Source organism: Lynx rufus, unplaced genomic scaffold, assembly GCF_022079265.1.
Source record: "Lynx rufus isolate CCGP_SWC_20201006 ecotype Redwood Valley unplaced genomic scaffold, mLynRuf1.p SCAF_17, whole genome shotgun sequence".
Classification (NCBI taxonomy): domain Eukaryota; kingdom Metazoa; phylum Chordata; class Mammalia; order Carnivora; family Felidae; genus Lynx; species Lynx rufus.
Window position 1 is genome coordinate 9,354,266 of NW_025814831.1, and position 12,223 is coordinate 9,366,488.

The 12,223-nt window shown below is 50.3% G+C and overlaps 1 protein-coding gene across 1 annotated transcript in view; it reads right to left on the reverse strand.

The window, feature by feature from the left end:
• Positions 1 to 4,329: 4,329 nt before the first annotated feature.
• AK7 (adenylate kinase 7) overlaps positions 4,330 to 12,223 on the reverse strand; it is a gene marked incomplete at its 5' end in the record, with an annotated part of 71,317 nt that continues 63,423 nt past the window's right edge. Inside the window, 3 exons of the mRNA XM_047079907.1 lie at positions 4,330 to 5,074; positions 5,796 to 5,954; positions 10,762 to 10,982. Coding sequence (XP_046935863.1) covers positions 5,036 to 5,074; positions 5,796 to 5,954; positions 10,762 to 10,982 — 419 coding nt within the window. The remainder of the gene's footprint in view (positions 5,075 to 5,795; positions 5,955 to 10,761; positions 10,983 to 12,223) is intronic.

Sequence of the window (12,223 nt, forward strand, 5' to 3'; positions counted from 1 at the left end):
TAACAAAATTTCAGATGCATAGCTCTCATTCACTCATATTTATTACACGTCTACCATGAAGCTATGTACTTTCTTCATCTCTGAAGACCCAAGAAAAAACCGAAACCCCCACCTCTGTGGAGCTTACATTTTAGTGGGGGAGAGACAAGAAACACACAGAACGTCAACATAAGCAGAGAACAAGAACGGAGTGGGGCGCCGTGGACAGGACGGGCCGAGGAGGCCCCTCCGGGGACATATTGGATCCAAGCCAAGGACAAAGTGACAGCCACAGGGAGATGTGTGGGCTGAGGATTCCAGGCGACGGCCCCACAGCAGACCGTACTTGGCAGTGAAGAGTGAAGTGAGGGGGCAGTGAGGGCACGAGGGGTCAGGCTGTGTCGGGCCTCCTAGGCAAGGTCAGGACTTTGCCGCCCCCCCACCCAATGTGGGATTGCAAGGCCCCGGAGGGCTCGGAGCGGATTGGACTTCTGTTTGAACAGGATCCCCCTGCCGGTATGTGAGGAGCAGTCACAGGAAGTAGCAGCCCAGTCATGGGTAACAGCAGCCCACCAGGTGGGAGATAGAGGTGTCTGGGGCAGGACAGTCGCATCGGAGGGGTGAGGAGCAGGGGACTTGGAACATGTGGCAGAAGCCGGGCCCATAGGATGCGCTGGTGAACTGACTGTAGATAAGAGTTGCAGGTGACACCAAGCTTCGGAAGGATGGAATTGAGGGTCCCTGAGATGGTGGGCAGGGGGCGGGAAGCAGTGGTGGGGAGGAGGGGGGAGAGTGATAGGAATTGGACTGGCCCCGTTTTAGACACTCGGGTGGAAGGAAGAGGGGGTTTCAGGGAGGAAATGATAAGATGCTCGCAGAGGTCAAGTAAGATGAGGACCCAGATTTGGCCAAGGGATTTAGAAATGTGGAGGTCACTGTAACCTTGACCTAAAGAGGAGCAGGATCTTGGGACCCAGGCTGGAGGGGGACACCAAAGTCTAGGAAGGCTTTTGCATTTTAATCAGCTTCTGTCCTGTGTGGGGTTTTTTAATGCTTATTTATTTATTAGAGAGAGAGAGCACGTGTATGCACATGAGTGGGGGAGGGGCAGAAAGAGAGAGGGAGAGGGAGAATCCCAAGCAGGCTCCACGCTGTCGGCGCAGAGCCCAACGTGGGGTTCGAACCCACAAACAGTACCCCTGTCCTGTTTTGTTTGGAAGCGTGGGAGCTAGTACATTAAGTTCAAAGCTAAGAGTGATGATCCAGAAAGGAGGGGAAAGTCAGGCTGTGGGAGAGAAGAGACCACCCTAGGAACAGAATCTGATGACGTGAGCAGGGATGCACCCAGGGAGTCAGGAGTTGGTCTCGGATGGGAGCACAGAAGCGAAACAGCCAGTTTGCAGTAGGGAGAAGAGAACAGCCCTTTTGATTGCTTGGGTTTTCTCAGCGAACTAAGAAGCAAGGTCCCGAAATGTAACCATCGTGGGAAGGCACGAAAAGGTGACTATGATTAAGGCTCTAGGATTAAGGTAACTGTCACGAGGGCTCATGACTTGCAACTTGAAGTATAAGGGTCAAAAATAGTGCAGTGAAGCAAAAGAAAAATATAGGTAAATTGGATGTCATCAAAATGGCGAGCTTTTTTGGCATGAAAGGGCACCATCAAGAGAGTGAAAACACCAGCCACAGGGGCACTTGGGTGGCTCAGTCGGTTGAGCATCTGACTTCAGCTCAGGTCACGATCTCACAGTCTGAGTTCGAGCCCCGCTCTGTGCTGACAGCTCAGAGCCTGGAGCCCGTTTCAGATTCTGTGTCTCCCTCTTGCTCTGCCCCTCCCCTGCTCATGCTCTGTCTCTCTCTGTCTCAAAAATAAATAAAAACATTACAAAAAATTAAAAAAAAAAAAAGAAAGAAAACACCAGCCACAGAATAGAGGAAATACTTGCAAATCCTCTATCTGATAAGGGTCTTACATCCAGAATATAGAGAGGACTCTTACAATTCAATGGCAAAAAGACAGTCAACCCAAGTACGAAGGGAGCAAGCCCCCCACCAAAACTGACAACGGTTGTTCAGGCAAGAACTTGTACACAAATGTTCACAGCATCACTATTCACAATTACCCAAAAGGTGGAGACAACCCAAATTGTCCATCAGCGAGTGAACGATTAGACCGGTGGTGTGTCCCTACGCGGGAATAGTATTCAGCCACAAAAAGGAACCCGTGCCACAACGTGAGCTTTGAACACATGCCAGTGAGAGAAGACACAAAAGGCCACACGCTGTATGATTCCGTTTACATAAAATATCCAGAAGAAACCAATCCAGAGAGACAGAAAGCAGATTGGTGGCCGCCAGGAGCTGGGTTGAAGGGCTAGTACAGGGTACGGGAGTTCCATTTGGGGCGATGGAAAGGTTCTGAGGCCAGGTAGTGGTGACGAGTATCCAACATCGGCTGGAACAGACTAACCCCATCTGGGGCAAATGTGCCCTGATGACAGCTCGGTGACCCAAAGCTGGGGAGCACAGCCCTCCCCTCACATTCTCTCCTTTTGTTCAACCACACCCTTAAATGCACCCTCGGGGCGTAACCGTTCTCGATCTGTCCCCAAAATCGGACTATTACACACACTTATTTTTAACCATTCTCCCACTGGGTGGACTCCCAGCCCCTAGGGCTATACAGGCGGGCGGCCCAGCGACAGCGAAGCTTCTTGTACTCCCGCTTTTATGTAATTTGGCCTTAATAAAAGTACCTGGGGAATCGTCTGTTGGGAGATTGCCCTCGACAGGCCCCCTGGGAAAAGAACCACTGGGGAGAGAAAGAAGGTTCCGCAAGGAGATCGTGCGGCCCTACATTTAGCCCTTGCCACCCCCTATAAAGACTCCTCTACCCAGAGGAAGGATAGCCTCATCCGTTTCCCAGCCAAGGAAGGAACACATGGATTTGAAAGCCCCACTCCGGCAACTAAGGAGCGTATCTATGGGCACAAGTTACCCCAACCCCTAGGCCCAGCTGGCCCCCCGGAGGCATTCCAGATGATGACTGAACCTAGTCGGCTAAAGTACAGAGTGGTTCATTAGTTCCTAGGTGCATTGTCTGTCTGAGACTGTATGAGGCGTGGGTTCCTAAGGCCCTCTTGGCCCCCTCCTGGCACCTCCGACCGAGGCGAACACTTGTTCCTCAAGCCACAAATGGTTCGGGGAAACAACTAAGAGGTCATGTCCCTGTAACTGTTCCGCCTGAGGGGTTGAGAGATAGATGACCTTTCATGAAAGCAGCAGAGCAAAGGCTTCATAGATGACAGATAAACGTAGATACATCATGAAAATAATGTAAGACATGAATCAATCCGCAACGGGCAGGAGGGAACGTTGTGAAAAAATAACCATGTTATTCCGTAAAGGGTGATTACACGTAGGAACATTTTTAGAATCAGGTAATGCCAGAAAACAGATGACGCACGCTACAAGGAAATTGCGAACAAACATAATGCCACGTTTGCCACAATAAAGCGGCCAGTTCCACGCACTGCTGTGGTCTGTGTCCGTTTTTATTTTTGTTCTATTTTTTTTTTCACTTTTTTGCCGACGCCCGTTCATCCTTGGGGAACCCCTGGGCCTGCTGGAGCTGGAGTCTGGCGAGTCCCCTTAATAAGCCATTTCTTATCAAGCTCGATTTGTCAGCCTTTTTCTTCCGTCTTACCGGCCCTTTGGGCTTTGGAGGTCGTTTTGCACACACCTCCCTTTCATGGAACAAACATAGTGAATGTGCTTAGTGCCGCTGAACTGTATGCTTTAAAGTTTATTTATCTTTGAGAGGGGTGGGGAGAGGCAGAGGGAGAGAATCCCAAGCAGGCGCCACACTCTCAGCGCAAAGCCTGAGGCGGGGCTTGATCTCACGACCGCGAGATCCCGACCCGAGCCGAAATCAAGAGTCGGGAGGCTTAACCAACTGAGCCACTCAGGCGCCCCGAATTGTACACTTTTAAGTGGTCACGATGGTATATTTTATGTTGTGTGTATTTTACCTCAATAAAAAAAAGTGCAGTTATATTCAGACTACATTATATATGTAGATCTATTTCAGTTTATTTCTTTTCAGAGACAGCGAGCGAGAGAGAGAGAGGGAGAGAGGAAGAGAATGAACGGGGGAGGAGCAGAGAGAGAAGGGGGGACAGAAGATCTGAAGAGGGCTCTGTGTTGACAGCATGGAACCAAATGCAGGAAGGACTCAAACCACAAACCGTGAGATCATGACCTGAGCTGAAGTCAGATGCTCAACCGACTGAGCCACCCAGGCGCCCCCAGATTACGTTATTTAAAGAGACGAAATATACTCCATTAAAATAAACCTAGTTGATTAGTTTAATTTTCTCATTCCGTGTCATTCTGGAAATTACAGGGCTTTTCAAGCTGGAAAAGACCATAGGGCTTGATTGCCTATGCCTGCCTTGTAAAGTCTGTTGAAAATATTCGGCAGCTTTTAATTACCACAAATATTAGGATTATTCATTCTGTTACGGGAATTTTTCTACCAAGAGGTTTATCATTCTCTCTCTGACTCATTGCCTAGGAAACTGACCCCGAACTCAAAAATTAACCCAGTGGAAACCAATCACATCTGACAAAGTGTGAGTCAACAAAGCATAAACCATTTTCATTTCTTTCTGACACCTTTGGCATCCGGACCATAGCAAATTGTGTAAATCATTAGCCTATGTGTTCAAATAATAGATAGTCTGATTTTCTTCATGCTAAAAATTACCGTATATCCAAGTGTGCAGAACACCTTGACTATGAATACAATATAAAATCAGTATTTGTCCCATGAGCTATGCATACTTTATCATTTACCTTTCAAATAAAGTTCTTTAATGATGTCACTCACTGCCACACAGCTTTTTATAATGCTTCTACGTAATAAAGTATTTGCTTGTGGGGAAGACAAGGAACTTTCCAAAAACTGGAAACGCATTTTTTTAAAGCAAATTTTTCAAATTACAATGTTAAACTCTAACTCCATAAAGGTATATCATACGCAATCTGTAAAGTTTCACTGTATTTCAGGATTGTTCTTGAAGAGATACTCTGCCTATAATTGAAAGAAAGAAAAAAAGACAAGTCAACAATTTAGAAGACATTGCTACTAATGATTACAATTTAAAAATAAACGTACAAAGGGGCGCCTGGGTGGCTCAGTCAGTTAAGCATTGACTTCGGCTCAGGTCATGATTCATGGTTGGTGAGTTCGAGCCCCGCATCGGGCTCTGTGCTGACAGCTCAGAGCCCAGAGCCTGCTTCGGATTCTGTGTCTCCCTCTCTCTCTGCCCTTCCCCCACTCGCACTCCATTTGTCTCTCTCTCAAAAATGAATAAAACATTAAAAATAATAATAATAAAATTAAATAAAAATAAAAGTACCTAAATCTTTACTCTCAAATGAGTAATAAAATCTTACTGTAGGGGCTCCTGGGTGGCTCAGTCAGTTAAGTGTCTGACTCTTGGTTTTAGCTCAGATCATGATCTCAGTTTGTGAGATCGAGCTCCATGTCGGGCTCTGTGCTGACAGGGAGGGGTCTGCTTGGGATTCTCTCCCCATCCCCTCTCTGTCCCTCCCTTGCTCTCTCTCGCTCTCTCAAAAATAAATAAAGAAAAGGGCGCCTGGGTGGTTTAGTCAGTTAAGTGTCCGACTTTGGCTCAGGTCACGATCTCACAGTTTGTGGGTTCGAGCCCCAAACCGGGCTCCGTGCTGACATTTAAAAAAATAAAAAAATAATAAACATTTTTAAAAAGCTTATAAAAGAAATCTCTTACCAGAAAATCAACGGGATCTTCCGGTCGGACCTTACAACATTCATTCAGACCCTGCATAAGTGTTGGCATCACGTGGGTCATTAAATAGTTTCTCAGGGGAATCGACTGGGCCTCTAATAATTCTCTTTCTTCTCTTTTCACTTCCTCTAGTCGTTTATTCTACAAACAGAACATTGGGGGGGTTGGGGTAAACAGAAAGGGGAGAGCATTTCCACCCAACTCGTCCTGGAGTACTTTAGAACAAGATAGATATTGCTGTAAGTGTTCACCACGTTATAATAAAGATGCCATTTCAAACAGCAGAGAAAAGATGTAAATGGTGTTACAACAACTGCTTAGTAATCTAGAAAATAATAAACTGGATCCTTAAGTCAAGGTAATTCCTAGATGCCTAGATAAGCGTGGGAGGGTAGGAAGGAAGGAATGAAGGAAAGAATCACAGGTGTGCTAATAGAAAGTCTAGAAGGTACTCGTCTGGTGGACACCCGTTATTCCTCGCTCACCATACAGTTCCCCCCTCTCTTGGGAATAGTAATTCCAGGTTTCCTTTGAGAAATGTCCCATCTTAGCCTGGTGGTTTCAGTGGGACTTAAGCCCATCAGTCCAGCCCGCCTGCTGGTTATGAACCTTAATTAAGGATAAACACATCAGCAATGTGGAAGGCAGAGCAGAGACAAGGACCCCAGGTCCCTGGTGACATCATCTGAGCAGCTCTATCAAGCCTTGCCTGAAGCCAGCCCTACCCCTGGACTTTTCTGTTAGGTAAACCCGTAAGTTTTTTTATTTCTTTTTTTTCGTAAGTTTTTTTTTTTTTTTTTTTTTTTTTTTTTTTTTTTTTTTTTTTTTTAGTTTCTAAGCCATTTTCAGTTTGCTTTTCTGTCACTTGCAAGATAAAGAGTCGTAACTGATATTATTTGTTCAAAAAGAGTCTTTCCCAGCAAGACAGCAAATCCAGAAACCAACACGGGAAAAAGATTGATGGATTTGACTACATGCAAACATAAAACTTCCTTATGTCCAGAAGAAACACCATACATGCTGTCAAAAGATAAATGATGAAAAAACTATTTGTAACGTAGCATAAATAGCTAGGCTATCATGGGGGAACCTGGGGGGCTCAGTCAGTTAAGCATCCAACTCCTGATTTCGGCTCAGGTCACGATCTCACAGTCCGTGGGATCGAGCCCCGAGTCAGGCTCTGTGCTGACAGCGTGGAGCCTGCTTGGGCGTCTCTGTCTCCTCCTCTCTGCCCTTCCCTGGCTCACACATGCACACTCACACATACACACGCATCTCTCTCAAAACAAATAAACCTAAAAAAAAAAAAAAAAAAAAAGGCTATCGTGAGATGCATGGAATTTGCCAGGCATTGGCCACGTTCTTCTACATAAACAGACTCTTTCGTCACCCCCGTGGCTGTATGAAGCCGGCACTGTCATCACCCCCGTCTTACAGATGGAGCCACTGAGGCACAGAGTGGCTTGTGCAGAGTCGCATCCGTACCGGGAGAAGGAGCGGAATCTGGGCTCTCGCAGCACACAGCTCGGGACACACACCTTTGTCTCCCGAGGCCGTTCCTGCTTCCATCACACTGCCTTCTCGCCAGCTGTGGTTGCAAAACACTCAGGGACACACAGCGTGGGCAGAGAAGACACGCAACTTATGAGAGACCGATGCCAGCTGCCTCGGAAAAGCTGGTAAAGCTCTGATCACAGAAATGGACGTGAGAGCCGGGAGACGGGGGTTTTGTTTATCAGATTGAGACTTTGTGAGCAAAATTGAGAAAGCAGAGCTGGAAGAGGTGTAGGAAAGCACGCTGGTAGACAACGTGTGCCCTGCTTTACCCTTGCTGGAAGGTAGTTTAGAAATAAGTGTCAACAATTGGACCAGGTATAGTCTCACCTACCAAAATTCAGGCATTCAAGCCAAGGAGGTAACCAGGCATCCAAACACGTGTCCATAAGGACATCCTTCCTCCCACTGCCCCTTCCTTCCACAAATATTTGTTGAGTGTCTGCTATGGAAATAGAGTAGCGAACAACATAGACCAAAATCCTCGTCCTCACGTAATTTAAAATCGACGCAGGGAGAAGACAATAAACAAGATAAATGTGTAAAATATATAGTCCATTAGAATGCGTGCAAAGAAGGAAATTAAAAAGTATAAAAGGGAAGGCAGTCAGTGGAGCGTGAGACTCTTGATCCCGGGGTTGTGAGTTCGAGCCCCACATTGGGTGTAGAGGTTACTGAAAAATAAAGTCTTTAAAAACAAAAGTGTAAGAGGGGAGATGACATGTGTGGGGAGTGGCAGGGTTGAAATTTTATTTTATTTTGTTTTTTTTAATGCATATTTATTTTTGAAAGAGAGAGAGAGAGAGAGACAGCACAAGTGGGGGAGAGGCAGAGGGAGAGGGAGACATAGAATCCAAAGCAGGTTCCGGGCTCCGAGCCGTCGGCACAGAGCCCGACCACGCGGGGCTCAAACTCACGAGCCACGAGATCACGAGCTGAGCCCAAGTCGGACGCTTAACGACTGAGCCGCCCAGGCGCCCCAGGGGGTTGACACTTCAACTATGGTGTCCAGGAAAGTGCTCATGGGAAAGACGACTTTTAGGAAAGACTCAAAGCAAGCGAGGAAGTTATTTACTCAGATGATGCGTTGTTCGTTGTTTTAATATTTATTTATTTGGGGGCGAGCGCAAGTGGGGAGGGGCAGAGAGAGGGCGGCGGAGGATCCGAAGCAGGCTCTGCGCGGACAGGCTGGTGGCAGCAAGCCGGTTTCGGGGCCGGTTTCGGGGCTCGAACTCCCGAACCTCAAGCTGAAGTCAGACGTTCTACTGACTGAGCCACCCAGACGCCTGATGATGCGTCGTTTAAACACATCGGGGAATAGCAGATGTGTCCGAGCAGAGTGTGCGTGTGCGCGAGGGAGAGTGTGTGCGTGTGTGTGAACGTGTGTGTGTGTGAGGGAGTGTGAGTGTGAGAGCGTGTGTGCGTGAGCGTGTAAGGGCAAGTGTGCTTCAGTGTGTGAATGTGTGAGGGTGTGAGTGCGTGACGGAGTGTGAGTATGCGTGAGTGTGAGGGTGTGTGTGCATGAGCGTGTAAGAGCAAGTGTGCATCAGTGTGTGAGTGCGAGTGTGCGTGAGTGTGAAGGTGTGAGTGTGTGAATGTGACGGTGAGTGCGCACGTGAGTGTGAGGGCAAGTGTGCGCATGTGTACGTGAGTGTGTGAATGCATGTGAGGGTGTGAGTGTGAGAGGGAGTGTGAGTGGAGGTGAGTGTGCACGTGTGTGCGGGCAAGTGTGCGTCAGTGTGAATGTGAGGGTGAGGGTTGCGAGTGTGACGGTGTGAGTGTGTGTGTGAGCAAGTGTGTGAATGTGTGAGGGTGAGGGTGTGAGTGTGTGACGGAGTGTGTGAGTATGCGTGAGTGTGAGTGTGTGTGTGCGTGTGTGCGTGTGGGTGGAGGGTGTGTGTGCGTGTGTGCGTGTGGGTGTGTGCACATGAGCGTGTAAGAGCAAGTGTGCGTCAGTGTGTGAGGGTGTGCATGAGTGTGTGAGGGAGTGCGAGTGTGTGTGTGAAGGTGTGAGTGTGTGCGTGAGTGTGTGACGGTGAGCGCGCACATGAGTGTGAGGGCAAATGTGCGCATGTGTACGTGAGTGTGTGAATGCATGTGAGGGTGTATGTGAGTGTGTGAGGGGGTGTGAGTGAGTGGAGGTGTGAGGGTGTGTATGAGTGTGAGGGCAAGTGTGCGCGTGCGTACGTGAGTGTGAATGCGTGTGAGGGTGTATGAGTGTGTGAGGGAGTGTGAGAGGGAGTGTGAGTGGGGGTGTGAGGGGGTGTGTGTGTGAGTGTGAGGGTGTGTGTGAGGGCGAGTGTGTGAGAGTATGTGAGCGAGTGAGGAGCGGTGGACGGATCTGAGCGCGGTTTCGAACAGGGAGGCCTCGGTGACCTGGGGAGTCGGGAGGGTGGAGGAGGCCGACCGCCCGGGTCACGTGGCTAAACGGAGCAAAGTCCAACGTCATCCCAAGGCTGGCGCGCGCGTGGCACAATGTTACACGTTGTCAGGGCTGCGTATCATCACTACTCCTGGCGACGGCTGGTTTTTATTACCGGTATTATTTACACCAAGCGAAAGACCCCGGGCACCTTCTAAAAATCGGCTCGGGCGGGTTAGCGTCCGACTTCCGCTCAGGTCATGAGCTCTCGGGTCGGGGGTTCGAGCCCCGCGCCGCGCTCTGTGCTGACAGCTTAGACCCCGGAGGCCGTTTCGCATTCTGTGTCCTCCCCCGTCTCTCTCTCTCTCTCTCTCTCTCGTTCCCCGCCCCACTCGCCCTCTGTCTCTCTCTGTCTCTCCAAAATAAATCAATGTTAGAAAAAACCGTTTAAATGGTCATAAGACAAAACACACAAAAACCAAAAAAAACAACAGCAGAGGGTGTATTTCCAGGACAATGCTCTGTGCGCAGGACTGGAGATGGAGCTGGCCTAAATGGCTTGCCGCCTCCACCCCCAGACGCACACACGCACATACACGCACATATACTCGCTCACACACACACACATACTCGCTAACACTCAGTCACACACTCGCTCACACACTTGCTCACACACACTCGCTCACATTCACTCTCACACTCCCTCACCCACATTCACACACTCACGTACACACCCACACTCACACACACATACTCGCTCACACTCACAGTCACACACACACTTGCTCACATACCCTCACACACTCACCCTCACACCCCTACTCACTCTCACATTCCCTCACACACTCACGCACACCCTCACCCTCACACACATTCACACTCACGCACACACTTGCCCTTACACACGCGCGCACACTCACCCTCACACCTCCCCCAGTCACGCACACACGCACTCACACTCACACTCACGCACTCTCCCTCGCGCACCCCGCTCGCACGCTCACGCACTCAGCCACACTCAGCCACACTCACCCACTCCTCCCAGCGTGCCATCTTCTCTGCCGTCTCCGCCGCCTCCCTGCGCTCACGTTCCGCTTCCTCCAGAGCCTCCCGGGCCAGCCGCTCCTCCGCGGCCTTCCGCTCCTCTTCCGCCTTCTCTTCGTCCGTCAGGCCGTAATTCCGAGGCTCCCCGATCTCTTTGACGAGCCGCTTGATGGCGAGTCTGTTCTGCGGGTCCTCGAGTTTTCCGACATCTGGAGACACCAGGAGAGAGGAAGGTCGGCGCCCACTTCCGTTCCGGGGCCCGCCCGCAACACGTTCCCGAGACGGTATTCGGGAAAATTCCTTGTTGCCCCAAGCGTGCGATGGCGGCCGGCCTGGAGGACCGCGCCGGGCTTTTCCTCCCGGGGCCGGCAGCGGCCGGAATGTCCCGTCTCACTGGTAAGTGTCGGCGTGGGGTCCGGGAGCCACGCCGGGGTGGGGGTGGAGGGGGTGGGGGGGGTGGGGATGGAGGGGGTGGGGATGGAGGGGGTGGGGGAGGGGGGGAGGGGCCCGCTCTGAGTTCCAACCGCCCCGAGTTTGGGGCGAGGCGGGGCGGGGGGGGGGGGGGGGGGAGGACCGGACTTCTCCAGAAAGGGTCCCCCGGAAGCCTCCGGGCAGAGACCGGGACGCCGTGGGGTCCCCCCGGAAGGCAGCCGCGCGCTTGCCGGCAGCCGGGCAGGCTTCTCCGCGTTCCCTGTGTGTTGTGCTTCGGAGAACCGAGGATTCTGGGATACAGTTTTCAATTCATAAGAAAAACGAACCATTCCAGTTAGCCCAGCCGAATAGGGAGAAGCCCAAAGTCCAGAATGTCTGACTACTGTTAATCTCAAGACCGGAAAGAAAAAAAAGAAAAGGCAGCCGCAGCAGCTTTTGGTAAAAGATGAGTTTCTCCACAAAGTCCCCGAATAGTCAGTTCTATTCCCGTCTCTTGGGTTTGCCTGGAAGGTACCTGCGTAGGGGGGTGTGCGGCGGACGATTCTGGGCCTGAGCGCCTGCAGGCCTTCCTAGGGCTGAGGACCTTCCTCTCACCCAGGCCCCAGGCACGACCACTGCTGCGCCCCCCTCTCTCCGTTCATGCAATATGACCTTGACCCAGACTAGAGGCGCCGCCCTGTGCGGCACGGGAGCAGGGGAAGAACGGGCGGATGTATCATTTGGTGGAAGCAAGCCCCGCCCCCCCCACAAACAAAAATCAAAACCAAAATAAAACCAAACTCATATATTCCACGTGTGGCCTGAGCTCTGACATTTAGAAGTGTTTCTCCCCGGGGCGCCTGGGAGGCTTACGGCTCGGGTTCTGATCTCAGGGTTCGTGAGTTCGAGCCCTGCGGCCCTGAAGCCCTGCTTCAGTCCTTTGGCCCCCTCTCTTTGCCCCTTCCCCCCTCAAAAATAAGTAAACATTTTTAAAAAGAGTATTTCTCCCAGATTTCTCGAACAGAGTAATTGCAACTTG